The following is a 25,069-nucleotide window of genomic DNA, read 5'->3' as shown; positions in this document are numbered from 1 at the left end:
AAAACAGATCAATGTTTAAGAGTTGTTTTGCACATTTTAATAGTTTCCCAGCATGAAAGTAGCTGAGAATTAACACATAAAAAAAACTTTGAGCTTAATGTTTGTGATAGATTATTTCTGAATATTTGATCGTCTAGTTGTGATTTTAGACGTACAAATTGTAAAACAGCTCAAAATGTTATAAAAACTTGACAATTAAAAAAAAAAAAGGTTTATCTTTGTGGAAAAATAGATGCTGCATTTTATCAGGTCTCAGAGCAGATCCCAATTAATCCAAGTTTTTTTTTTTTTTTTTTTTTTTTATGTTTTCTAAGTGAATTGACTTTGTTAACATACTAAAAGAAAACTAACCTTTATAAATATGTGTTCTTCCTCTGTCAGATATGTAAATATATCTTCAAATGTAATGGGTAAATTAGTCTCTTCTGGATAATGCATCACTACTTTAATTCATTATTGTTGTGTTGCTTGAGGGGTAAAAACATTGTCATGTTCTTTCTTATAGTTTTTGGTTTTGTCAATAATTTATATAATATTGTCTAATAGTATTATATTGTCTAATAGTTAATAAAAATCAAACATATGATTAAACTCTACAAATTGAACTAATCAGGGCCAAATGTGCCATTAAATAAATTGCCAGTAAAATTGCATCGGTGTAGAATCAGTGATAAATGGGATCCAGCTCAAGTTTGCAGGACAACAGAGTAACTGTGAAAAAGTCAAATGATGATTAAAGGAGCTGCATAAATTATCTAAATGACCACAGTATGAGTGTCATTAAAAACCACGTGCATGGTGTTTCTGTTCAGTCATTCAGGTCAGAGTGAAGAATGAATAACTTGATTCATAAACTCATATAATACCCAGACCCAGTTCCACATTAATCTGCAAATCAAAGTACTTTTAGATCTCGCAAGTTTGCACCATGAATGCATAATCTCCTGAAGCTCTGGTAAATCTCAAGCTAAACTAAACAATAGCAAAAAGCTTGGCAGTGTTGGGTTGTAAAAAGCTTAAAGCCCCTGCATAGCTTCTGATTTATTTCCAGAAAATGTCTCTACTGTTTGACACACCCAGTTTCTCCTGGACAGGCAGCTTTGAAAGACAATGAAGGGATCATAAGTGAAGTTACCCAAGCCTTTTACTTTGCAAAACATTCCTCTGTAGCCACATTGGGCTCACGTTTCCTGACCTCTTCTGACTCTCGTTGTGTTTGTGCTCCACCAGTGCGGGACAAAAAAAAAAACAGTCTTTTGGACCAACTTGTCTCTGGTGTGTGAAGATGTGCAGCATTATTTAATCAAGTCTTAGTGGTATTTGAGTCGTTTAACAGGAAATCCTAACAGTATTGGTAACATAACATTGATGCAACTAGCTGTAAGTGCACCATCAGTTTGATCCTCTTACCAATGCAATGAGTGATGCACTGCCAGATATTGTTTTTTTTTTTTTTTTTATAAAAACAATTTTACTTAGAATTTGTAAAATGCTGTGGTGGTGAGAGCACAGTGCACATCCCCCCAAACACACTATCCATCCTGTGAGAAATGGTGGTGGCAGCATCATACTGTTGTAGGGTTTTATTTCAAGAAGGTGAGGAAAACAAGAGATTAGGCTTGAGGAAAAAACAGGGCAATAGAGGAAAATAACTTTTTCGAGGTTGTTCAAAATATTAAGTATTTAAAAGTATTGTGGAGCATTTTTACAAATATTTTAGAAGACCCGCCCTCTTCTAAATTAGGAGTACCGCTTGTTTCGATGAGCCACCCGGGAAAAGAAGATCATCCTCTATACTTTTAATGTAAAAAAATGTTGACATTTTATTTTGGTTAAAAACAACTTGCATTTTTTTAATATGTTAGAGTGGTTGTACTGTGACAAAATGTTACAGTTGTGAAAGGTTTTGGAGGCCTTTCACTTCACGCCCATATCCTTAGTTCTTTCTTTTTTTCTTTTTTTTTTTGTTTATATTGTCTTGCATTTTTAAACTGGGTCCATACAAGTTACTGTTTAATCTTTTAAGGTCACTTTCAAACATGGTAGAACACGATCACAGGGTTCTACAGAGCTTCTTAGAGCCTTTGAATCCAGATCTTGAAAGTACTTTAGGTATCAGCATCCAAGGCTTATTGAGAATGCTTTGATTGGAGCCTTAAGAAGACAAACACACGCCTAAATTGATGAGTATTTCCACAACAGAAACCCAGACCCCTCTCCTGGCTACACATCTCGTTTCTTAGCAACCTATCAACTAAAAGACATACCAGTAAACTCACCTCTGAATAAATTTCCCTTCTGGACTTTGGGTGTCTTGAAATATAGGGGTATGAATTCTTCTTACCCTGAGGATAAATGCCATCCAACAGTGAGGGAATTTTGAAATCCATTACTGCTTTCGGGGTATCATGAAAGCTGTCAGACAAAGGAAGCGGTTTTGTTTATGTATTACCCACATGGACGACCCACACAAAACCTGTTTGTCTTGTATAACTGATGAGCTGCTGTATTGTTGGATGTCAAGCTGGCATGGAGCAAAAATGATGTTATATACAAACAGATCAAGTTCACCTGCTGCCTCTGTGTGCGTCTGCGGTCTGCAAACAGACACACCTTCATCTTAAAGGGGAGTTGATGCAAATAGGAGCAGCTCCCTTGTGACCGACCGGCTACTATCTCTGTCCGGCTGTGTTGACTTTGCATGAGCGATTTGAAAGGGACAGCGAATGTGCAGGGGTTGTTTACATTCTAAATGTTTGCAAAGCTTTAGCGGTCAGGATTTTACTTATTCCAGTGCTGCTTTGTGTGGAAGCGTGGGAACAGAGTTACTAAATGTCACCATTAAACGGGTCAGCCGAATGCTGACGAGTCCCCCAGTGGAAAAATAGTTCAGACAGGACCTCGGTGAATTCGAGCAGGCCTGAACACAGTGAGGGAGAATAGCTGAGTCACACAAGCCTCTCTCATTTCTTTCATCCTGTCTTTCATTTCTCTTATCTCTCATTCCATTCCTTTAGTCAATCCACCTTGTTTCCTCGGGTTGGCACGTTTATTTTCACCCCCCTGACCTTTATTGTATGGTTTATGCCCTCTAAAACTCATCCGCTTCCTTTCAAGTTTCCTTATTTTAATGTCCATGCCAGTTCCTGAGTACTTTTTGTTTACGTTTGTGTAAATATAGAAACGGAATCCTCCATTAGCCCTGAAACACATAGGGTCAGAAGTGCAACGGCCACATCGAATGTTACCTCTAAGTGTAAACCAATAAATCAGTGCCTTTTGCTGTTTTAGTGGTTTTATTGTAATGACATGCAGTTGTTCTCAGTGATTTTCCTCAGTGCTCTGCTGGTATTTGCAGGCTGCCTCCTTGTGGGGGCTTGGATATTGCAGCCTCTTGGAGCTAAAGAAGTAAAACTTTAAAATCTAAGTCAAATATAAATAATGTTAGTGGATTTATTTTGTAAGCATGGCACATTTCTCAAAAAAATTGCTTTGGATACATTTAGTTGGAAGCAACATTCAGTTATTTATAACAGCTCTTGAAATGGCTTGTTTAAAAAGAATATTTCAAGTTGCTTTATTAAAGCATCAGTAGAGTCCAGCGATTGAATTTTGAATTTTATTCCACTGTCTCAGTCCAGCTGGGAAGATCTGACTTTTCAGCCCCAAAACAAGTGGAGAGAACCAGTATTTGAAAGATCTCGTGTGAAGTGTAACGCTGGATCAGATAAGCAAACTTTTCCTTTCTCAGAAAGGTAAACAGACTTCCTTAAAGGAACAATTACTCGTAGTCATTTTTTTTTTTTTATATAAGACTATGTTACAACAGAAAACAAGTAAAAAGACCCATTTCCTATATCTCCATACTATTATTCATCAGACTAGGTTTTCAGTTCAGTTCAGTTTATCACTTTAGGACCAATTCATAACACATATCATCTCAAGGCCCTTCACAGAGAAGACTCAACCAGATCATAAAAGTCACATTGGTTTAAAGTTTTTTAATCCATAGCAGCTTATTGCATTGATGGCAATCCTTCATGCTTGGCTAAGGCTGCCTAGTTTTGCAAAATGCAAAGTGAAGTTAAGAAGTATAATTCTAATATACTGTTGGGTTGAACAGCTGTAATTCCTGAGATATTCTGGCTCCTCTGTGCCAATTATCTGTGGAAAAAAAGTCAGTATTACAAAAAGCAAGTTGCCATAATGATTTAATTAAAGTTTGAAATTAATTTATTTTGAATGGCTATTCAAAAAAAAAATTTTTGACAAAGGTTTGGTGACCAAACTTGTTCCTTTTTAGAGTTATTCTCTGCTCTGGCAGACACTTCTATTCTGCGTTGGTTAACAATCAGATTAGAAATAATAATCATTATTTAACGTAGACTTAGAAAACTTTTATTGTAATTTTGCATGTACAGATAATATACAAAACAAAATTTCTTCAGTACAGCTTTCAGACAGTAAATGAATCTTTATTCCATAAAGTACAGCAGTGATCAAATGTAAACAGTGTGGAAGTTTTTTCAACAGTTCCAGAAACATTTTGATGCTGAAGCTCCAGCAGGCACTGCCTACTGGCGCAGCCTTACGTTATCTTTACACATCACATTATTCATCATCTTTATGTGTAGAGTGCTTTAAAACAGCTACAGCTAAAAAAAAAAGTTCTGAACCTAGCTAAAAATAATAAAACATGGTAAAAGAATAAAATACAGCATAAAAATATAAAATAAGGCAATTATGTGAATTAGTTTAAACTAAATATACAACGTCACAACAACTGAGTGTTATTCACTAATATTTTGACGTAATATAACCTGAGGGCAGGGAAAATTATTATTTTTTTCTTTTCTTTTTTTTTAAAAAGAAGGTTGGACAAATGCTGTGAAAAAAGGTGAAAAGTTTTTTTGTTTTTTTCTATTTTGCAAGGCAACAACTGATCTCAAGTTCACAAGGCTGTTTGAAATTCAATAGTTTTGCCCATTTCCAACTTTATAATCTAAAACTTAAAGTAGCGGAGAAGTAGTGGTGACTTTTGAACAAGGTTACAACAGTTCTCCTTTGTCTTTACCCGGTTAGGGAGTCAGGCGGGACTTGCTGCAGATCATGTTGTTTTCACTTTGTCGCCAATTCCCTCTGCAGTTATTTTCTGACATTCTTTGTTCTTTTTTTTAGAAAAAAAATTCTTTTTCTAAAAATGTGGTTTTGCTCATGTAGGGGCCTGGATTGACGGCAGCCTAGGCCACGTACAGAGGGTGGGAAACCAGCTGATTCTGAAATACTATGCTCCCCAGCTTGGGTATTGGATGGCTGTCATGTCTCCTCTGCACTCGGGTAAAACATCTATACAAAATATAATGTTGTTTTTAGTTGTTTTTGATTTTAGGAGCTATTTTTTATTGTCTGTCTTCCAGGTGTGATGGTGACCAGGGACTTCAGCAGTTACCATACTGTGTTCCTGTTGGCCATACTTGGAGGCATGGCTTTTATTTTGCTGTCCCTGCTGGGCCTGCTCTTGTACTACTGTCGGTGGGTAAAATGGGAACATTTCACAACCTTATCTCTCACTTGTTGAATTGAGAATCCTTGGATTAATATAATGCATGAACTAAAAAAAAAATTACAAGCAGTATATGCAAAAAAAAAAAAACCCGAAAACATTTTGCTTTTATGTGGGTGTGCCATGCAAACTCACACATCATGTATTAAAATAGGAAGTTAAGCTTAGACGAGTAGAGGGATATTGCCCCTCTAAAAACACCTTCACATGATTTTCACAAAGCTGTTTGGGATGGCACTTGGTTATCCCTTGTATGGATCATTCAATGCATCTGTGTTTACTGGCCAACAGGAGGCATTCTGGTTGCTCACTATCATTTGTGAGAAACATGGCTGTCTATTCAAAGACTTAGTTGTTCTTTATTTTATTTATGCAGTTTTTTCCCCAGTGCTGTTCTCATGAGCTCTGCTGTATCTCTGTGTTGAGCAGGCGTCGCTGTTTAAAGCCTCGAGGGTCTCATCGAAAGTTCACTCTTTCCACTGGTCTTGACAACACTAAGAAGGATCAAGCAACCTCCATGTCCCACATGAACCTCATCAGCAATGAGGTCTGTCTCTCCTTCTCAGACAGCGGCTCTTTATTTCCTCCGCCCACTTATGTTTTTAGGAGAGTTTTTGTGTGTGTTTTGTCTGTCTGTCATTTTTACCAGAGATTTGCTTAATGCCAAGGAACAATTCACTTAAATTCAGAAAAGATTCAGATCATGTGTGAGTTTTAGCTATAGGTTTAAATCACAATATCAGGGGAAGTTCACTGCCTGGTGGAGGTCTGCGCTCTCAGAGTGCTTTTCGAGTTGGCTTAGGCATCTTATAAAGGGGACTCATCTCTGTCCTGCATGTCAAAGTGTGTCTAAAGATGGAGGCGAACTACTCTGCCTGTTTTTTTTGTTTTGTCTTTTTACCACTGATTCCAAGTCAGTGAAAGTCTGCAGTAGTTGAATTCAATCAGTCAGGTTTCAGTCAAACCTAGACTCTGGTAGTTTAAACTGATATCAGATCCAACTGTTTTAATTTATTTCTTTCTTGAAAGCATTATTAGTGACTAAACAAGATTAACATGAATATAAAACGCTGGGCATAGCACAAACATATCAACTAATTACATTGTGATTGGTTACAACCAAAGCCAAAAAAGAGGGAGACACTCACATAAGTGTGGAAGAGTTAAGACCAAAATGCATGAAACATCAAAGTGACTTTTTTTTTTTTTAAGTCAATAGTTCTTGTATTTTTTCAAACAAAGTAAAAAAAATCATATTCAGACATAAAATTGTTTATTTGATCTTTATTAAACATTTTCAATTAGAATCGAGCTATTTCTAATACAGCAGTGGTATATATATGTTTTTTTTAATGCCACTATTAAAACTGAATCAATGACCAAATAACTATGCTACATAAAACAATTGGATATTTCAAACTTTAAACATTTATTTAAAAAAATCCCCCAATCGGCACTAACCAAATCCAACTTTTATTTGCAAAACTCGCTTGCTTTGAGCTGAACTTAAAAGTATTTGGGATAAAATTTCTTTCAATCTATGAAGGAATTAAACTGAAATATTTGTGTCATAATTCTGAGAGTATTTTTTTATTACTGCCACCTACTGGTGTGTTTTTACCCCTCAACCTGTTGCCCTCCAGTGTTTGGCATTTTAATGTAGCCTTAGGTGGTTTCATAAATCCTGCAGTCTGAGATGTGTGATAGTGATAATAAGTCTGTCTGTTGTTAAACAAGCCAGAGTAAACCATGCTTATTAAAATCTGTGAGGGTGAAAATCTGGGTTGTGTCCCAAGATTATTGGTTTTGAGACTAAAGCAGCTGCTGTAACAGGATAGCTTTGACTAATGTATTTAAAGTTTCACCAATGTGTAAATATCTACCATAAATCTAACTGACAAAATGTGGTTGTGCTCAGGTGCAGCTGGAGATTGTTTCTACAGCAACCGAACCTGACATGACCACGCCGATGCTGAAGCCCTCTTTGTGCGAATCCCAAGACAATCAGCGGCAGCAGAGCCTAATCCAGCTCGCCAAACACAGCCGCTCCTCTCTCTGCAACAACAGCCACCAGGGCTCGTCCCTCAGCAGCCTGACGCTTCGCAGCAGGGACTACCGGCAGTCAGCAGAGACTTTTCCTTTGAAGGCTGGACTGTCATGTGGGACAGAGAGGGGCTACCGTCAGTCATTCACCTCCGTTTGCTCATCCAGCAACCAGATGTCAGAAGCACTGTCATCATCCAATCAGGGCCAGGTGTCGGTCACCCAGTTGAGCAGTGTCGGTATTATTGACTGTATCTCTCCATCCTCTCCCCCCCGATCCCCGTGCAGGGGGGAGGGAGGGGAGTGCAGAGCACCTGACCACCTGCTGTCTCGTTCTGTAGACCACCTGGAGCGCTCAAACCCTCAGTCACTCTCTCGACCAGGCCAGCTGCTCTGCTGTGGCTCGGTGGACCTGCTGAGTGCAGGAGAAAGCTACTCCAGAGTGCGCCCCACCCTGGTCATCCCGGCACATTACATGCGCCTCCCTGGTGAGCACCCGCTGTCTGGTCAGGCCCTTCTGTTGCAGACAGACCAGCAAAGTGACTTAGAGACCATCCAGGCTGAACTCAATGCTTCACATTCTCAGCAGCCCCTGGGGCCCAGCCCCTCTGACAGCACCCCAGACCCCAGCAAGCAGGGTGAGGCAGAAGCTCTCGGCCTGTCAGAGTCTCTGTCTATCCCTGCTGCTCTGGGGGAAACGTCTCTTGTTGAGATAAACAAAGAGGACACCTTGCTGGCTGAAAAGACTTTAATGGAGCTAAGAGGAGGGAAACCCCTGCCTCACCCTCGTGCTTGGTTTGTGTCTCTGGATGGACGCTCCAATGCTCATATCCGCCATTCGTACATCGACCTCCAGCGGGCGGGCTGTCACAGTAATACACAGAGCGCTGGAGATCAACAAGATTATGATGGCAGTGGGAGACATGGCAATGATGCTAGTCTGGACTCTGGTGTGGACCTTAATGAGCCCAGAGCTGGGCGCAGGGCAGGAGATGCAGAGCGGGAACATCGAGCATCAGAGAGAAAGACTGCCACATCTTACACCCAGCTTGTGTACGTGGATGATATAGAGGGGGAGGAAAAAGGCAGCCCTGAAGCAGGGAAACCCGGCGTTGAGAGCAACAAAGAGAATCAGGGACCAGGAGACGTGGAGGGGAGACCAGCCGAGGGAGTCCAAATACTAGAGGAACCGCCCTCGATTTCCCCGACATCTCCTGCTTCTCCTCCTCCTCTGCCCACACCAGAGGGAGTGACTTTCAGGACTGATCACGCACTGCTGTCAGTCTCCCCAGATGATGATACAGCACATGAAGATGGAGAGGAGGAGAAGAAAAGTCCTTGGCAGAGAAGGGAGGAGCGACCCCTGCTGGCTTTCAACCTTAAATAAGTCTCAGAAGTCTGTTAAAGGGGAGCTTTACGTCTATAAATACTCACAAGCCATAATATATTCAAATTATTTCTGGATTGTAGTTTATCAGTGACTAAAGGGTGATAACTCTGTTCTAAAACTCACACTTACAGGTGCCTTTCAGGGAATTGAAACATCATTAAAAACTCCATTAGATTCATTGTATTCAGAGTTTTATATTTGAAGTGTTCATTCTGTCAGTTTTGATAATTATAATCTACAGATGATGAAAACCCAAAATTCAGTTTCTCAAAAAAAAGTGAATACTACAAAAAGATTTTGCAGGTGCAATAAATCCTCCGTGACAGGCGCCCAAATTCTTGGATTGGATTTCCTGTAAAATCCTGAGGACAGTAATGATGGTTGATTGTGTACATTTTTACACAAAGGTTTTCATTTCAATCAGTTGTCATTGTTGACAATGATCTTTTGGGCTTACCTCTGTATTGGACAAGTTAGACAAATATTATCGGTTATCCATCATAGGTCAGCATTGCTATATTAAGTATTTTTACTCGTCTGAGAAACTGAATTTTGGCTTTCTGTCCACATTAAGCCATATTTGATTATATTTATACACACAAACACTTCAAATCTATCACTCTTAAATGAGTTTGAGTAATATGATAATATGAAATAAATTGCTGAATTAAACTGACCTAATTTGATATTTTGAGTTAACTAAGATGCACCTGTATTGAATGTATACCTTGAGACACATAATAAGGAGGGGAGTTATGAAGTTAGAAATTCAGCAATTTTTGACTATTTTATTTTACACTATGATCTCGACAAAGATAATCTAGTGAGTTTGAACGGGATAAAAATCCAAAGTGAGCATAAAACAGGTTTATCGGCAAACAGAAAATGTAAACCTCCCCTTTACCACTGCTCCTCGACTGCTTGGATAAGAACGTGAAGGATGAATCCTTTTTAAATGAACACCTTTTGCTCTTATGAAAGCACTGAGAAGATGTTTCAGCATGGGGGGGCACTAAATGCAGAACAATCCAAGTCCCTCATAAACCTGTAGAAACCTCTACCAAATTAGCACTGGGCGGCTGACAGACTTTGGAGGCAAGAATTATGAAAGATTTTATGCACAACAAATGTATGCCTTTTTTTATACAAGGAGCCTTGTTTGTGTAAATGGACTGTGGGGGAAATAATCCATGACTTGCTCACAGCAGCCAGTTTTTCTTGAGCCATATTGGCAAAATTCCAGGAAGAACCTATTTAGAGTCAGAATAAAACCCCATTTTAGCTTAGGTAACTGGTTTAAATGGCTTTGGAGTGTATGTACACATCAGGACGTGTAATTGTATAGTTTAATAGGAATCGCTAGCATCTGCTTTAAACCCTTCGACAGCATCAGCCTTAATATAAACACTTAAATCCTGTATTTTACATGGCTTTTAATATGATGAAGAAGACTTACTAACGTGGGCGCTGATGTTTTAGATCTAAAATTAAATGACTACCTGCTCCTTGGCCCAATCAGATAATGTGACAGCGTTTTTGCTGGTAAGGTTTAAATTACCACTACAAACCATGTAGTTTCACTCTTTAATAATTGTGAAGTAGGTATTATGAAGGTTTTTTTTTATATATTTGCTGAACCACTGATTTGCATATTTTTATTTTCGAGGCTATGCATCACTTTTATATGGCTGCTTTGGATGCCTTTTTGTACATTTGATTTTAATTGCCAATATTAAGTATTTTTCCCTTTAAAATGGGCTGTTTTTTATTTGTTTTTCTTGTAATGTATCAAGGGCTTTTTCTCTTTACCTGGCTTTATTGTTAGAGCTGAATCAAACGCTGCAGAATATTTTGCCATCTAACTCTGCTGTGTTTTTGTCTCTCCTTACACTCATAATCCAAGTGCCTTTGAAACACCCGATTCTGCAACTTTTTTTTTTTTTTTTTGCTCGTTTGCCTTTAGCTTTCCTCCTCTACCTCAGCCCTTTCTCTTTCTCTCCTGCTTGTGAAGGGAAGCATGCAATGTGCTTTCCTCAGCACTCAGATATTACTACAGCTACACTGCAGACATCTCAGAAAATGTCTGCAAACTGCTGCAATCCTAAAAGGTCTTTACAGTAGTGCTGCAAGGCACTCCATGAGTGGAGGCAGTTTTTCAGGAAAGATGAAGCTATGCGTAATTGTATGTGAAGCTATCCTACAGAAGTTTGATGTTTTTTTTTTTTGTTTTTTTTTTTAGAACGAATGCTTGTTTCACATGTTTTTCTTTTTGAATATGTTGTCTATTGTGAGGCTTCTGAGTCTGGCTATTAAATCATGAATCCAATCAATATTCATCTGCCCCTAGAAGTCACAGAGTCTGTATAGCTGTGTTTGTACCTCTGCTCAGTCAAAATCATGTGTGAGTTGGTGTTATGAATGTTTTTTCATGTTGTCTCACAATGACCTCCAGTTAATGGACGAAGCAGCAATACATAATTCTGAGTGTGTAAACTGGTTGGTTGCTTTATATTTTAAGCATATTATTCTAAATAAACAACCAAACTGGGATTTTGTGTTTCATTATGGGAGTTTTTCATGTGCAAGTACAGTGCAGAAATGTGCATACCTGACTTTTAGTCATGTAACAACCTTAAACTTGATTGACCAAAACATAGTACTTACAAATTCTGTGGACAGGCCAGCTGTGCTCACCATTTGGTACACTCTGGCCTTATTGAAAAAGCCAGAAGAAAACCTATATTTTTTTGTTTTTATAGTTTGCAACAAGTTATGTGAGAAATACATTAACAGAGAAAGGAGTTGCTCTGCTTACATAAGACTGAAATTGAATCTTTTCAGATGGCTCCATCTTAAGGGGGCTCTCCTTTTAGACTAAATTTACACAGTAAGTATGCAACATCTTGTTGGAAACTAACATTTCCCATCAGCCAATGCCATCCTTATATTTGAAACATTATTATCCAGAATTATGCATGGGGGTGCCTTAAACAGGGACAAGAAGGGATGAAGCTTAATAAAGGGTAAAGAAACTTGAAACCGGGCCAGAGGTTCACTTATCAGCAGAAAATGGATCCTGAACAACCTGTCACTGGGTATAGGTGAACGCTTTGAAAAAGGTAGCAATGCCCTGTTAAAATAATCTATATATATATATATATATATGTTTTTTCCCTAGTAGGCGATAGAGCCTTAACAAATTCAAAAGCAAATTAAACAGAAATTTGGGGACTTAAAGCACTTAAAAGGAGAACTAATTCCAAGAGCACTTGAAACAGAGTATTACAAAATTTAAAATGTTTCAAAATTTCTATTATGTACTGCAGAGGTATTGAATTTGTTTTTAGCACATTTCACATTCTTTGCAAATCCATAAACTGGGAGCTTGGACGTCTGTCTCTACCTCTCCTGTCCATTAGGGGGTGCTGTTTCCTCCAATATTTTCTTTGTTTTTATTTTTTCCCCCCTCATCTCTCGCCTGCTGTCAAGTGAGCTTCTAAAAAAAACGCTTGCTGGCAGTTTTTTTTAAAGCATCTTGATGATGGCGGAGGACAGTGAGTCCGCAGCCAGCCAGCAGAGCCTGGAGCTGGACGACCAGGATACATGTGGGATAGACGGAGACAATGAGGAGGAGAATGAGCATTTGCAGGGGTAAGGGTGGCCTGTCCCGCCGGGTGCGGGGGGAGAAACGCTCTAACATTATTCCGAGCGAGTAGCTTTGGTTATATGTGTGTGAAGCTAGCGCGGTTAGCTAGTTTATGTTAGCTGATAAAACACAACCAAGCAACGAACAAGGCATTAAAAAAAATACTTTTCTTGTTTTTCTTGTCTAAAGTGTTATATTTTCCTAAAACATTTCCAGTCTTTTTTTATTGTAGTTTCTGTAGCAGCCTCGCTGACATGACAGCCAGCCTTTAGAGCAAACCGTTAGTCGGCTAACAGCAAGTAGCTCAGCTGTCAGTGGCTGTTATTGTAGCCGAGGTTAGCTCTGTGTCTAGCAGTGTCATTTACGTCCTCTGTGCGCTTGTCTCCGTGTATGTAGCAGTCCTGGGGGAGACCTGGGGGCTAAGAGGAAGAAGAAGAAGCAGAAGAGGAAAAAGGAGAAGCCCAGTGCGGGTTCCGGAGCCAAATCTGACTCTGCTTCTGACTCTCAGGAAATCAAGGTATGGTGGTGATGATGATGACAATAATAAAAACTTTTAGCCAAGCCATGGTCATGTTATCTAGAGGGAAAATTCTGATTAAAACTTCCATACCATTTGATTTTTTATTATACGTTTTACACTTTGTAATTACAAATTTTGAATTTTACTCTGATTTTATATGATAGACACTTGAGCAAGTAAAGGGCGTTCCTGATTTTTATAAAATGTATTTAGCTGTTACTCCTATACCCCTAAATAAAATAGGGGTATCAGTGTAAATATGATGTTTAAAAGTCCACAGGTGTCTAATCTGATCTTCATTTTCCATCAATTCAGATTGCTTCTGTCTGTCCCTGCTAAAGAAAAAGTCCCCACATTGCAATGCTCCTAGTGAGATGATTTAAAACTTGGGATAAAACTTTCAGGTTCATGTTTTATTAGTCACACAAGCTGAAATGCTCGGTGTAGTTTTCACATCTGAAGTAAAGCTAACTGTAAAAATATCACATACTATATGTGCCCCCATTTTATTTCCTAATATCTGTTATTTACATAATGAACATAACTGTATATCCTGACATATGAACTGTCCTCATTAAATAAACATAGTGGGAAAACACAAGTTTTGACACATAACATGCAGGTATTATTAGGGTTTAACAGACTCTCATCATCAATAAAAATAATCCTAACAGAGTAAAGCAATTTTACTCTGTGTGCTAAACTGTAAATATAACTTTTTATGTTTTTTCTTCTGTTTAAATAACAAACTATTCCTTTCCCTAAATAAAGGTTTCTGATTTACTGCTTGGAGTGAATTAGTACCCACACCTGTTTAATTTTTGGCTCCTTAACAGAAGGACTGACCGATGCCTATTGATCCCAAATGTTCTCGACAAAGCAATTAATATTGCTCATAAAACATATAAATGGAGACAAAACAAGAAGCGGTTACTATACTGTTCTGTATTTCTTTTCCAATAAATATAGTTATAATGACTTGTTCTTAAAGAAAACCAAATGAGCATAAGCCACTGAGAGGCAGCTGACTGGCTCTGAGTTGATGCGTTGTCCTCCTGGATCCAGTAATCAACACTTGACTTTCTGTGATTGTAGAGCATTTATTGATCAGGCGCTCTAAACGAGAGGCGAATTGGCTGTTCCACACATCAGACCAAAGGAGATTAGAGTTTTGTTTTGTGATCAACACATAAACGGCGACAACGTGGTCAAAAACAATGTTTTCAACGCAATCAGCATACCTGCAGTGCAGCTACCTGTGACTCCATTAAAGCCTCCCATTTTCACTTTTAGTTATTACAACAAACAAAATAACACATGAATATGCTCTAATTATAATTAAAAAAAAAATTCTCTTAACCAGCCTCTTGGAATTTGACCCACAACAGGCTCAGACCTTGTTGCGACCTGAATGGGGTGCCATATGGCCATCTTTTCTGGTTCTGCATATAATGTAACCCCAGATAGTTCCGCCCACACACTACATACACGCTGCAGGACAGACTTCACAGCCTAGACGACTTATGATCATGTTTGTGTTTTTGCCGCTGTACATTAAATCTTATATCATATGTAATCCTCACTCCCTGTTCAATTAAAGTAATTGTTATGTTTTCAGAACCCTGGCTTGCCCATTCAGAAGCTTCAGGACATCCAAAGAGCCATGGAACTGCTGTCCTGTCAGGGTCCAGCAAAGAGTATCGATGAGGCGACCAAGCACAAATATCAGTTCTGGGACACGCAGCCTGTCCCAAAGTTAAGTAAGTTTAAAATAAAATCAGCAAATAGAATAAAAACAATTTTACTAACCACAGTTTTTTTTTTTTTTTTTAGCCACTGTTTTATCTAAAGAGGACACATATTTTCTAATAGGGTTTATTCCACAGTGTTATCCACTGTAGAGTCAGCCGTCATGTAAATTTTAAGCTATTTTGCTGCGTTTCTTTATTCCAAGCAGTTTTTATTCAGCTCTTGTCCTATGTGTGTAGGAGGGCTCATGTTACAGGATAGCCTTGTCACGTTAGGACCAAGAGAAGCAGGATTTAACCTCTTAAGCTTTTCTGCTGTTGTGTTATTTTTTAATTGTAAAACCACACACATGCTTTTTCAATCTGACAGTCTTCTGTTGTTTGGAAATAATTCCCCCTCTGCTCTATTTTTGCAGATGAAGTTGTGACAAGCCACGGTCCAATCGAAGCTGACAAAGAGAACATCAGGCAGGAACCATATTCTTTACCTCAAGGCTTTATGTGGGACACTTTGGATCTCAGTAATGCAGATGTAGTAAGTAGGATTCTTGTCTTGGAAACTCAAAAGTAATGATGTCAGTGATAAATGGCTGATTTGAGGTGTGTTTCTGGTCGTAGTTGAAAGAGTTGTACACGTTGTTAAATGAGAACTATGTGGAGGACGATGACAACATGTTCAGATTTGATTATTCCCCAAGCTTTCTCAAGTGGTAAGTACCATCTGTGTTTGTTTACGCTGTAAGTTCACAAACTTGCTATGTGGATTGATATATTAACACATCGGCCTTTCGTGTATTTGAAATCTGCTGCTGTTTTAGGGCAGGGGTATAACTGATTAATATGAAATATAGAATTGGGGCAAACATTTATCTTTTTTGGTAGTTTTTCTGATCCACACAGGGTTAAATTATACAAAGACTGAAATATAAATATGCACCTGCAATAATATTAGGATAGTTGTCCCTTAGTAAGATCCAGAAACCCTTTTTAACCCTTTTTGTCAACATCAAGCCTCTTTTCTAATCTTGGCTTACTGTTTAATCACTTCCTTAGTAGAATTAATTAAAATGGATCATTTTGCTGACTATTAAGCATAGATAACACATTTTGAATGGGGTTAAGGTTAGAACCAATCCAGAAGCTAAAAGTTAGCATGTTCTATCTAAGCAATACTAGACACAGGCAGATAGATAGTTTATATTAAATGATACTTCTATTTGCAAGCAGGACACAAAATTATTTCTTATTATGATTAAATTTTATTATGTTGAGGTTGCATAGCCATATGAATTTTAAGGGACCATAGAGTGCATTGAACTGCTTTCCTGTGTTCTAACACACCTTAAGTGTTATTTTTTTGTCGACAAACATTGATTTGGAAATATGTTTATTCTGCCCAAATTCTTTTATTATTGTAATTTTTTACATACTAATATGTTTATATTTTTTTCTATGTTCTATGATCTAGATGTTCTAATCTATTCTTGAATTTCCCTTTTAATTAAATACAAATTTGCTCTTGAATAGTTTAATGCACATTTTGAGCCTTTATGGATTAGAGAAACTTTCCCGGAAATATAAAAAATATAATTTTTTGTGCAACTGTTTTGACCTGGAAAGTTCAGTGGAAACTTCTTCCCTGTGCTTTATATTCCCAGGGCTCTCCGGCCACCTGGTTGGTTACCGCAGTGGCACTGTGGAGTAAGAGTGTCCTCTAATAAGAAGCTTGTTGGATTCATCAGTGCCATCCCTGCAGACATCCGCGTCTATGACACGTGAGCTAACTGAGTCAGGGGGTTCTGGAGCTAATCGGGCAGTGATACTACCCCTCTTTGTCCTTGTTGCTGCAGGATAAAGAAGATGGTAGAAATCAACTTCCTCTGTGTTCATAAGAAGCTGCGTTCGAAGCGTGTTGCTCCCGTGTTGATCCGAGAGATAACACGAAGGGTGAACCTGGAGGGTATATTCCAGGCGGTATATACAGCTGGAGTTGTGCTGCCTAAACCCGTGTCTACATGCAGGTATAACAGACCGTACTCAATGTTAAATGTAGTAACATGGTATCTCTTCTTCTTTCTTCAGTGTTTTGTTTTGTTTTGTAGGTATTGGCATCGTTCATTGAACCCCAGGAAACTGGTGGAAGTGAAGTTCTCCCATCTTAGCAGAAACATGACCCTGCAACGAACCATGAAGCTTTACAGGCTACCAGATGTAAAAGATTCCTACCCATTTGTTCACATTCTCAATTTTCTCTTCCAATAAATGTAAAAAAAACATTTTAAGAAATGCCTTTGCTTTTCTTTTGCCCATAGAGCACCAAAACTCGAGGCCTACGGCCGATGGAGAGGCGTGACCTTCCCCAGGTCACCGAGCTGTTACAGAAGTACCTGAGACGCTTCCATCTGGCACCTTCCATGGGAGAAGAAGAGGTCGCTCATTGGTTCCTGCCACAGGAAAACATAATTGACACATATGTTGTAGAGGTCTGTACAGGTACTACCTATCCTCAAGCTAGTCCTTTTTGTTGTTGTTGTTCCTCTAAAGAAATGTGCATTTCTCTTCTCAGACTGCAGGTGGCGTACTGACAGATTTCACTAGTTTCTACACTTTGCCCTCTACTGTGATGCACCATCCTCTACATAGGAGCCTGAAGGCAGCTTACTCATTCTACAGTGTTCATACACAAACCCCACTACTGGACTTAATGAATGATGCTCTGATCCTGGCAAAACTGGTACCTGTTTCTACCAAAGAATCAAGATCAATGCTGTTTTTTTAGTTTTTTTTGTTTTTAAGGTCGAATCCAAAATAAGTACACATATACTGGCTAGTCAAAGATTATTCACACCCCTGGCAAATTTTGACGTATTCAAAACACTTCTCTTTTTTTTTTCTTGATTGGATATGATACAGGTGTCTCACTGAATACAACAGGACAATATAGAAGATGGTTGAGGGAAGAATATTTCAGTTTTTATTTACATAGAGCAAACCCTGGCATGTTAAGAATTCTTAATACCCCACTTAATAAGCAATAGAAAAAGCATGTGTTGGCTCTAACAGCAATCACATGCTTCCTATGATTTGGAATGGGTGATTAATTGCCCATTCCAAATCAATTGTGTTAGTATTTGCTAACATATTCTTCTTATCTTGGGTCATTGTTGTGCTGAAATTTCCAATGGTCTTTAGGGCCAAGGTTCCATCGCAGTGTTTGGAAAGTTGCTTTAAATAGTTATAGTTATTAGTTACATCTCCAAAAAAGTTACTAGCTTAAGGAACTGTGCAGTTTTTTTTTGATGATCTAAAATGTCAAAGTATTTGCAAAACTTTCTTGTTATTAGAATTCTAAAATATTAAATATAAAGCTGAAAAATAATGCTTAACAAGCTTAACAAAGAATATATACTTTTCAATAGAATAAAATATCCTAGTAGGGGTGGGCATCAGTGGCGCAGTGGTTAGCGAGTACGACCCATATACGGAGGCCTTAGTCCTCGACACGGCCGACCCGGGTTTGGATCCGACCTGTGGTCCTTTGCCGCATGTCTCCCCCTCTCTCATGCTCCCTTTCCTGTCAGCCTACTGTACAAAACATTAGCCACTAGTGCTGCAAAATCCTCAAAACAAAAACAAAAAATCCTAGGAGGACTGTATGATCCCAGTATTTTTGCCTTAACAAATGTAAACCATGCATGTAAACCATTATAGCCCAAAGAAAGTAAAGAAAATGTGCTGATTAAAGGCAGCAGCTGTCAGTTGGTGTCAAGACTGTGTGTGGAGCTTCTTTAAATTCAGCTTCTAACTGACGCTGATAAAATCTTTGTTCCTCTACATAATGAGCAAATCACAGAAACATTTAGCTTCAGTGAGCGCTCTTTTTTTGGGAACATTCATTAAATCAGTGACTCTGTGGCATCGTCTGTCCTCTGCGTTCGTGCTGAAGCTGATATCGCTGTAACGTAATGCTCATGTGTGCTTACACCAGAAAACCAGTCCTTATTTAAACGTGTTAAGTAACAACTAACAAATCAGTTTAAAGTGAAGCAATAATTAACACGTTACTAACTTTTATATAGTAATTAGTTGCAAACTAGCTACTGCAAAAGTTATCCAGTTACAGTAACATGTTACTTAATAACACATTACCTTTTTTTTTTTAAGTTTTTTTTTTTATAGTGACTGCCGTTTATTGTGATTAGGTTCCACGATATATTAGCTTTAAAAAGCTAAACAAAAAAAAACACCCCACACACAATGTGTGGAGGTCGATGACTGGCTTCCTTATATCTTTGCTTATTTTTCTTTTTCCCAAGTATAAGTTGATGTTGCCTTAAAATCCACCCACTGGTGGAAATCCAGTAAATTCAAATGTTGTAAAGTCCTACAAGCTTACAAAGCATCTGGGCTTAAAAGGGCAGTAATTGTGATCGTCTAAACAGAAACAAAAGAATTTAAAAAGTTATCTCTCTCATAGGTGTGGCATTCAGTTGGTAAAATATGAAAAGTTTTGTTGGATTTTATAGGAGAAAAGGTTATTTCATATTTTATTGTAAACTTTGTATGTAAATGTCATCAAATGCGTACAGCTAAAAAAGTGTGTGGGACATCGTTTTCCCATCGCTGTGAGGCTCATCTTGGTGTCGGTTGTGTGTTTGACAGAAAGGGTTCGATGTTTTCAACGCCTTGGATCTGATGGAGAATAAGATGTTTCTGGAGAAGCTGAAGTTTGGCATAGGAGACGGAAACCTGCAGTATTACCTCTACAACTGGAAATGTCCCCCGATGGACACTGATAAGGTCAGCAGAATAACACAAAGACAAAAGCTTAGAAGGAAGCGCAAAAGGCTACAATTCCACTTGTGTTGTTTTAAGAATGCATTATAACATGAAGTGTGTGTTGTAGTTAGGTTTTCAGTCTTGCATGCATTTCTTATATCAAAATTCTTGACTCTGATGCTTTTGGATCAGGTTGGCCTCGTTCTTCAGTAGCAGCTCTTCTCATGGCTGCTCCACAAACAGGCGGCGGATTTCTGGCCTCCTCACTTGGACCTGCGGGTCGCCCCGAGCTCAGCAGTGAAAACTTCAAGTCAACCAACCTCGAGACTAAGTGGTGGTACCGTTAAGAACTTATGCAGTCCACCCAGAGGGGAAAACTCTTCAATTATCATCCTGAATGTGAAGTCATGCTATGCCTGAGATATCCTTGCAGAACAACTCTGTTGACATGCTCTCCTGGTCCTAAAACCCAACAGTCAGACTATCCAGAGGATGCCTTGGCATTGTGAATTTTGTTTCTATTTCTTCATTCTTTACAGACATTGTCACCAAGGGGCTGGTATTAAATACATTCTCTTGTAAATGATACTCCATGAGGCACATTTACCAATTTACATCCAGTTTATCCTCTGCAATCAAGCCACTGCTCCATGTACCTGTTTTCATATCACTTTGGTCCGTCATGTGTCTCTGCTGGCGTTTTCGGGCCCATGTAGGATTAGAAACTTTAAAGAAGGTGTTTCTAACCCAAAAAGAAAAGCCTTTTTTCCTTCAGTAATTCCCCCCCAAAGGTGTCTCATAGAACATCAAAACTGTAAGATATAGTTTACATTGAAAACAACACCACATGTATCCCTGTAGTCTAAGTTGCAGGTGAGGGCTCATCTAAAAATGTTAAGTTATGTAGAAGTCTGTGTTTTGTTTTGTTTTTTTATTGGAGAATGTACTGCATTGATGAAGCACAATTTTACAAACAGGTCAAATGGTTTTCTGATCCTAAACGTTTGGTTATTGAGAAATGGTGGGAGCTGGTTTCAGGTTATAAAGGAGACTTTTTTTTTTTTTGTAGTCTAGCATTTAACTGATACATGTGGTAGCGTTTACTATTGCACTCCATCTTTGTTGGTTTGGTTACACTTTAGCGTTGGGGATAAAAGGCAGGATATTTGACTTGAGATTTTGTATAAATTAACATGTGTGAAAAGAGTATAATAGCTTAATGGCCTATTGGATCTAAAAGGGAATAATTAATAAAACACAATCTATTCAGTTGATTTAGCCTTTGCCACTTGCAGAGTATTTCTCTGTTGCAAAGAATCTAGTGTGAAGTGGCCAATGGTTCAGAAGTGCAATATATATAAATACATTTAAAGCCAACAGTTTGATAATCTGAACCTAGGTCATGAATTGTATGTTCTAACAAGGAAAAGTTTGGGAATTCTTTAAATCAACAAGTGTTCCATGTTTTCATATTTTTCTTGACTTTCTGAGTTTATTTAAATTTGTCAGGCATAAAACGATATAGTGTTCATTTTGTTTTAGTGTGTTGTGCAGCTAAATGTGTAAAAGTTGTGATATTTGTTAATATTAGACGTCAGCTTCAACTCTCACTTTACTCATACTTTTTTTGAGAGTTTAGCAGTTCTGTGTGCTCCGACAAGCAAAAGTTTTGACAACCACTTGTTCTAAGGTGGAGTGTGTTTTTATCAAAGCCTAATTGTTTTACATTCTTAATGTTTGTGGCTCTGCAAAACATAAAAAAGGTTCCATCTGTTTTTCATTTTTGAGAAATCTTTTTGTATTTGTGTTTTTCTCTCATTCCATTTGGATCGTCCAGATCAGGACAAAAACGTCAGTAAATTCTCTGGGACTAAGGAATGAATTTATTTCACAAAGACATGCTATTGTCATTGATTTATAAGTCTGAAATCCAGTTGCTGCATCAACGGTGTGCCTGGTGAAGCCTGCAGCAGCTCAGATGAACTTGTTGGTTCCGCTGCCATGTTGACGCCATCATAAATGTTTTCCAGTCAGACTTGAAGTGGCTGCAACACTCACCTTTTTTTTTTTTTTTTTTTTTTTTTTTTTTTTAAGATTTTCCTCACATCTTTGAAGGTGGTGTGATGAGTGTCTTTGAAATAACATCCAGTCAAACTGAAGAACAATGTTTTTATTTTGAACCATTGTAAACTGTGAACAAGCTGAAAAACCTGTACCAGCATCATTTAGGCATAAAACCCAGTAAAAATACCAGTCTGTTACAACACCTCAGCTATACCAGCATGGATATTTGATTGAATAAACTCAAACTTTAAAAAAAGAACATGGCTGAAGTGGAACTTTTTTTTTTTTTTGAAATCCTCTCCTGTGATGTCCTTGTTTGCCCTATTTATAAATGTTTATCTGCTGATTATCTGTGTAACTTTTCATCATCTTAACATATTTGAGAACTGAAACCAATCACCCTACTCTTTTACTCATACAAGTTCCACATTTTATTACCGGTATTTCTAAATTTCCCTCAGATTCAAGCACCGTTCTCAGAAACATTTTGCAGGTACTGGACAGACCTCAAGTACACTGAAAAATCTGAATAGTATCGCTAACCTCACATGAATACATGATAGAACAGTACTATTACATTGTAAAGAAATTCATAACCTATACATATTTTTGTAATTAAAGTCTCACTAGAATTTAAGCTGATATCTATAATCAAATGTCTTAACACTGTCAGGATCATGGCATGCTGCTTTGACATTTTAAGCAAATTAATTTACTTCATGTTCATGTTAGCTCATGGGTCTAAGAGAATACTTTTTTTTTTAGAAAGAATTGAACAAAAAAGGGCATCTTCTTAGCTTTAAAATAAAAACTTTATTTTGCAATAGAGCAACTTATAAGTATTATAAAAAAAAAAAAGGTTTAAACGTACAGCTGCAACTGAAAACTGTTGTCATGTTTCACGACCAAACAGTAAAAGGATCAGCTCAACAGTAAAGCTTCATGTTTACCATGAGGTTTGGATAGTTTAAATAATGCAAATTAAAAAAGAAAATCAAAAAATACGCTAACAGATTGTTCCAGACAAAGAACAATGGGATCCACTGTGCTGTAAGAGTAGAATTTCTTATTTGGTTTTCTGTTTTTTCACTTTAATTTTTCTTTTCTTAGCAGGATTAGGAATTGTTCTCTTTACTTTCAGCGGCTGCAGAGTGCAGGTTAAAGCAGACTCTTTGACCTCAGATTCAATCTCCAGTTTCCGTTTTTGTGGTTTTCTCCCACCTTCCTCCTCTTTCCCTTCTTCCATTTGCTCTTCTCCCTCCTCCTCCTCCTGACCATCTGAGAGCTCAGAGGTCACTCTAGCTGCTTCACCTTTCAGCCAATCAACATCCGGTACAGGCACCCTGGGTTTAATAGCGTCAACCGTGTCTTTGAACACCTCATGTTCTTCAGAACACTGTCTGAACCCCAGAGCCAGGACGCTTCTGAGCCCCAGCTGCTCTGCTATGCTCTCACTCAGGCGGGGAACCTGGCAGGCCGGAACGCCCCTCGTCGCACTCAGAGCGATCAGGTGGTTCGTCATGTGTTGCGGTCTGACAGACTTGCAAACAAGAAGCAGCTGGAGCTGGTTTCTTTCCAGTGCCTTTGTGACCTCATTGATGCCGATGGCCAGCTGCCGTCTAGCTGCCACATCTGTCCAGCCGCTTCTAGTGGGATCAAGTCCCTGGACTTCCTGGGGAGCAGGTTCCTCAGCAGCATCTCCTTCAATCTCTTTTTTCTTCCTCCACTGACGACACACCTTCACCTCCTTCTTCTCCAGACCTGTGGCGACAATTTTGTCCTTTAAAGTTGTCAGGATGAAATCCTTTTCTTTTTGTGGAAGCGGGCTCCATTGTGCACTGAAGGGTGATGTGAAGGAAGTTTTACTTTGAAGTTGCTTTTTGAGCTCCTTCTTAGACGGTTTTGCTGCAGCTGCCATGTCTCATCTAAAACCTGAAACAGAAATCCATTTAGGGTGAAAACCTTGGCATCATTTCATAAACGTTCTTTATTATGATCTTTGTTTACTATCTTTGAGACAGTCTAATATCCTCTTTAATCCATCTTGGACCAAACATAACTGATTTCCTCCTCATAAAACAAATCTGCACCTACCTTCCATAACCTGTTATATTTTGTTTGTGCCACTACCTGGAACAAACAATCACACACACATAGCTTTCCCATATTTCAATTAATTTCCCTTCTTATGTATCTCAACATTGTTTCTCCAATTGTAACAGTTTTTATTACTTTAGTCTCTTTGATAAGGGTAATATTTAAAGTTTGCTGCAACAGAAAAGGAAAAAAAGAGCTTTTAAGATGGGTAGTGGTGCAGAAAAGGGATTCAGCTCGAATGGCAAATATTTGAACCTCAACATAGTGGAATAAATTACCCACTATATTGTTAGTTAAAAAAACAAACCTGCGTGAATACAAAGCCTTAGAGTCTCCATTTATTAGGTTTTGTTTGTGTAGCCTTTCAGGCTAGTGGTAAATACATTCATTATTTTAGCATATTATAATTATATCATTATCGGTACCCTATAAATAAAAAATTGTGTATTCCAATTATTATTTTACTGTTCCTAAAATTAAACACGTGTATGGACAGGTATTTTCCATTAAATGAAGAAAACTATCTGGCTCCCTTCATATAAACACGTTCACGTTATAAACACATTTAGGCGTTTTTAAGAACAAACGAATCATACCTTAAACTGACTGAAATCAAAAGCCGTTTTAATGTTTATTTCACAGCCTGAGTGGAGCACCGAGCACACAGGGCGCAGCCATGTTTTATTTTTGTTTTAAAAGTTTAGAATTAGAAACGGCGACACCTAGCGTTAGGGAGGCAACATTACACCTTTTTTTTAACGGAAGCTCGCACCCAAATAATGTTACACTGCTGCCATCTCGTGTATTATATTTTTTTGATCATCTTTCTTTAAATTCGCTCGATGAAGTAAGTTTTTAAAATATATTTCCTTATTTAAATTATTAGTATAAATATTAAATTCCCCATTAAACTTAAAACGTAACTTAAAAAAAATTTTCTTTGATTTCCATACCTGCCGTATAGAACTTTATTGATCTCATAATGAAGAAATGCACTCTCTGCATTTAAACCATCCCCTTGGGAAGCAGTGGGCTGCCATTGTGCAGCACCTGGGGAGCAGAGTGGGGTTAAGGGTCTTGCTCAGGGACCTAGAGCGGCAGTCTGTAGGGATTGAACCAGGTACTTGCAACCTTCTCAGAAGCACAAGCACTGCTCTAACTCTAGGCCAACATGCCTATACAGTACACTGAATAAAAACACATTCAACCATTTCTGTGA

General features: G+C 38.3%; 3 protein-coding genes across 3 annotated transcripts in view; 2 read left to right on the top strand and 1 right to left on the bottom strand.

Moving 5' to 3' along the window:
* fam171a1 (family with sequence similarity 171 member A1) overlaps window positions 1–11,546 on the top strand; it is a 30,483-nt gene extending 18,937 nt beyond the window's left edge. The window contains exons 6-9 of the mRNA XM_038269393.1: window positions 5,221–5,337; window positions 5,418–5,532; window positions 5,993–6,110; window positions 7,482–11,546. Of these exons, the coding sequence (XP_038125321.1) occupies window positions 5,221–5,337; window positions 5,418–5,532; window positions 5,993–6,110; window positions 7,482–8,993 (1,862 nt within the window). The 3' untranslated portion in view covers window positions 8,994–11,546. The remainder of the gene's footprint in view (window positions 1–5,220; window positions 5,338–5,417; window positions 5,533–5,992; window positions 6,111–7,481) is intronic.
* A 905-nt stretch (window positions 11,547–12,451) lies between these two features.
* Window positions 12,452–22,012, top strand: nmt2 (N-myristoyltransferase 2). The gene is made up of 12 exons (XM_038269366.1): window positions 12,452–12,647; window positions 13,039–13,159; window positions 14,781–14,922; window positions 15,327–15,445; window positions 15,529–15,620; window positions 16,569–16,685; window positions 16,761–16,931; window positions 17,013–17,121; window positions 17,223–17,393; window positions 17,477–17,644; window positions 19,573–19,710; window positions 19,882–22,012. Exons 1-12 carry the CDS (start codon window positions 12,535–12,537, stop codon window positions 19,900–19,902), a joined length of 1,482 nt encoding a protein of 493 aa, XP_038125294.1. The 5' UTR covers window positions 12,452–12,534; the 3' UTR covers window positions 19,903–22,012.
* A 534-nt stretch (window positions 22,013–22,546) lies between these two features.
* On the bottom strand, window positions 22,547–24,555 carry rpp38 (ribonuclease P/MRP 38 subunit). Its single transcript, XM_038269379.1, has 2 exons — window positions 24,447–24,555; window positions 22,547–23,685 (listed from the first exon to the last, which is right to left on the bottom strand). Exon 2 carries the CDS (start codon window positions 23,669–23,671, stop codon window positions 22,820–22,822), a length of 852 nt encoding a protein of 283 aa, XP_038125307.1. The 5' UTR covers window positions 23,672–23,685; window positions 24,447–24,555; the 3' UTR covers window positions 22,547–22,819.
* Between the last annotated feature and the right edge of the window lie 514 nt (window positions 24,556–25,069).

This window comes from Cyprinodon tularosa, unplaced genomic scaffold (assembly GCF_016077235.1).
Source record: "Cyprinodon tularosa strain WSP-4 unplaced genomic scaffold, ASM1607723v1 ctg1195, whole genome shotgun sequence".
Taxonomy (NCBI): domain Eukaryota; kingdom Metazoa; phylum Chordata; class Actinopteri; order Cyprinodontiformes; family Cyprinodontidae; genus Cyprinodon; species Cyprinodon tularosa.
The sequence above is the reverse complement of the archived record's forward strand: the minus strand, read 5'-3'. Positions and strand labels throughout refer to the sequence as shown.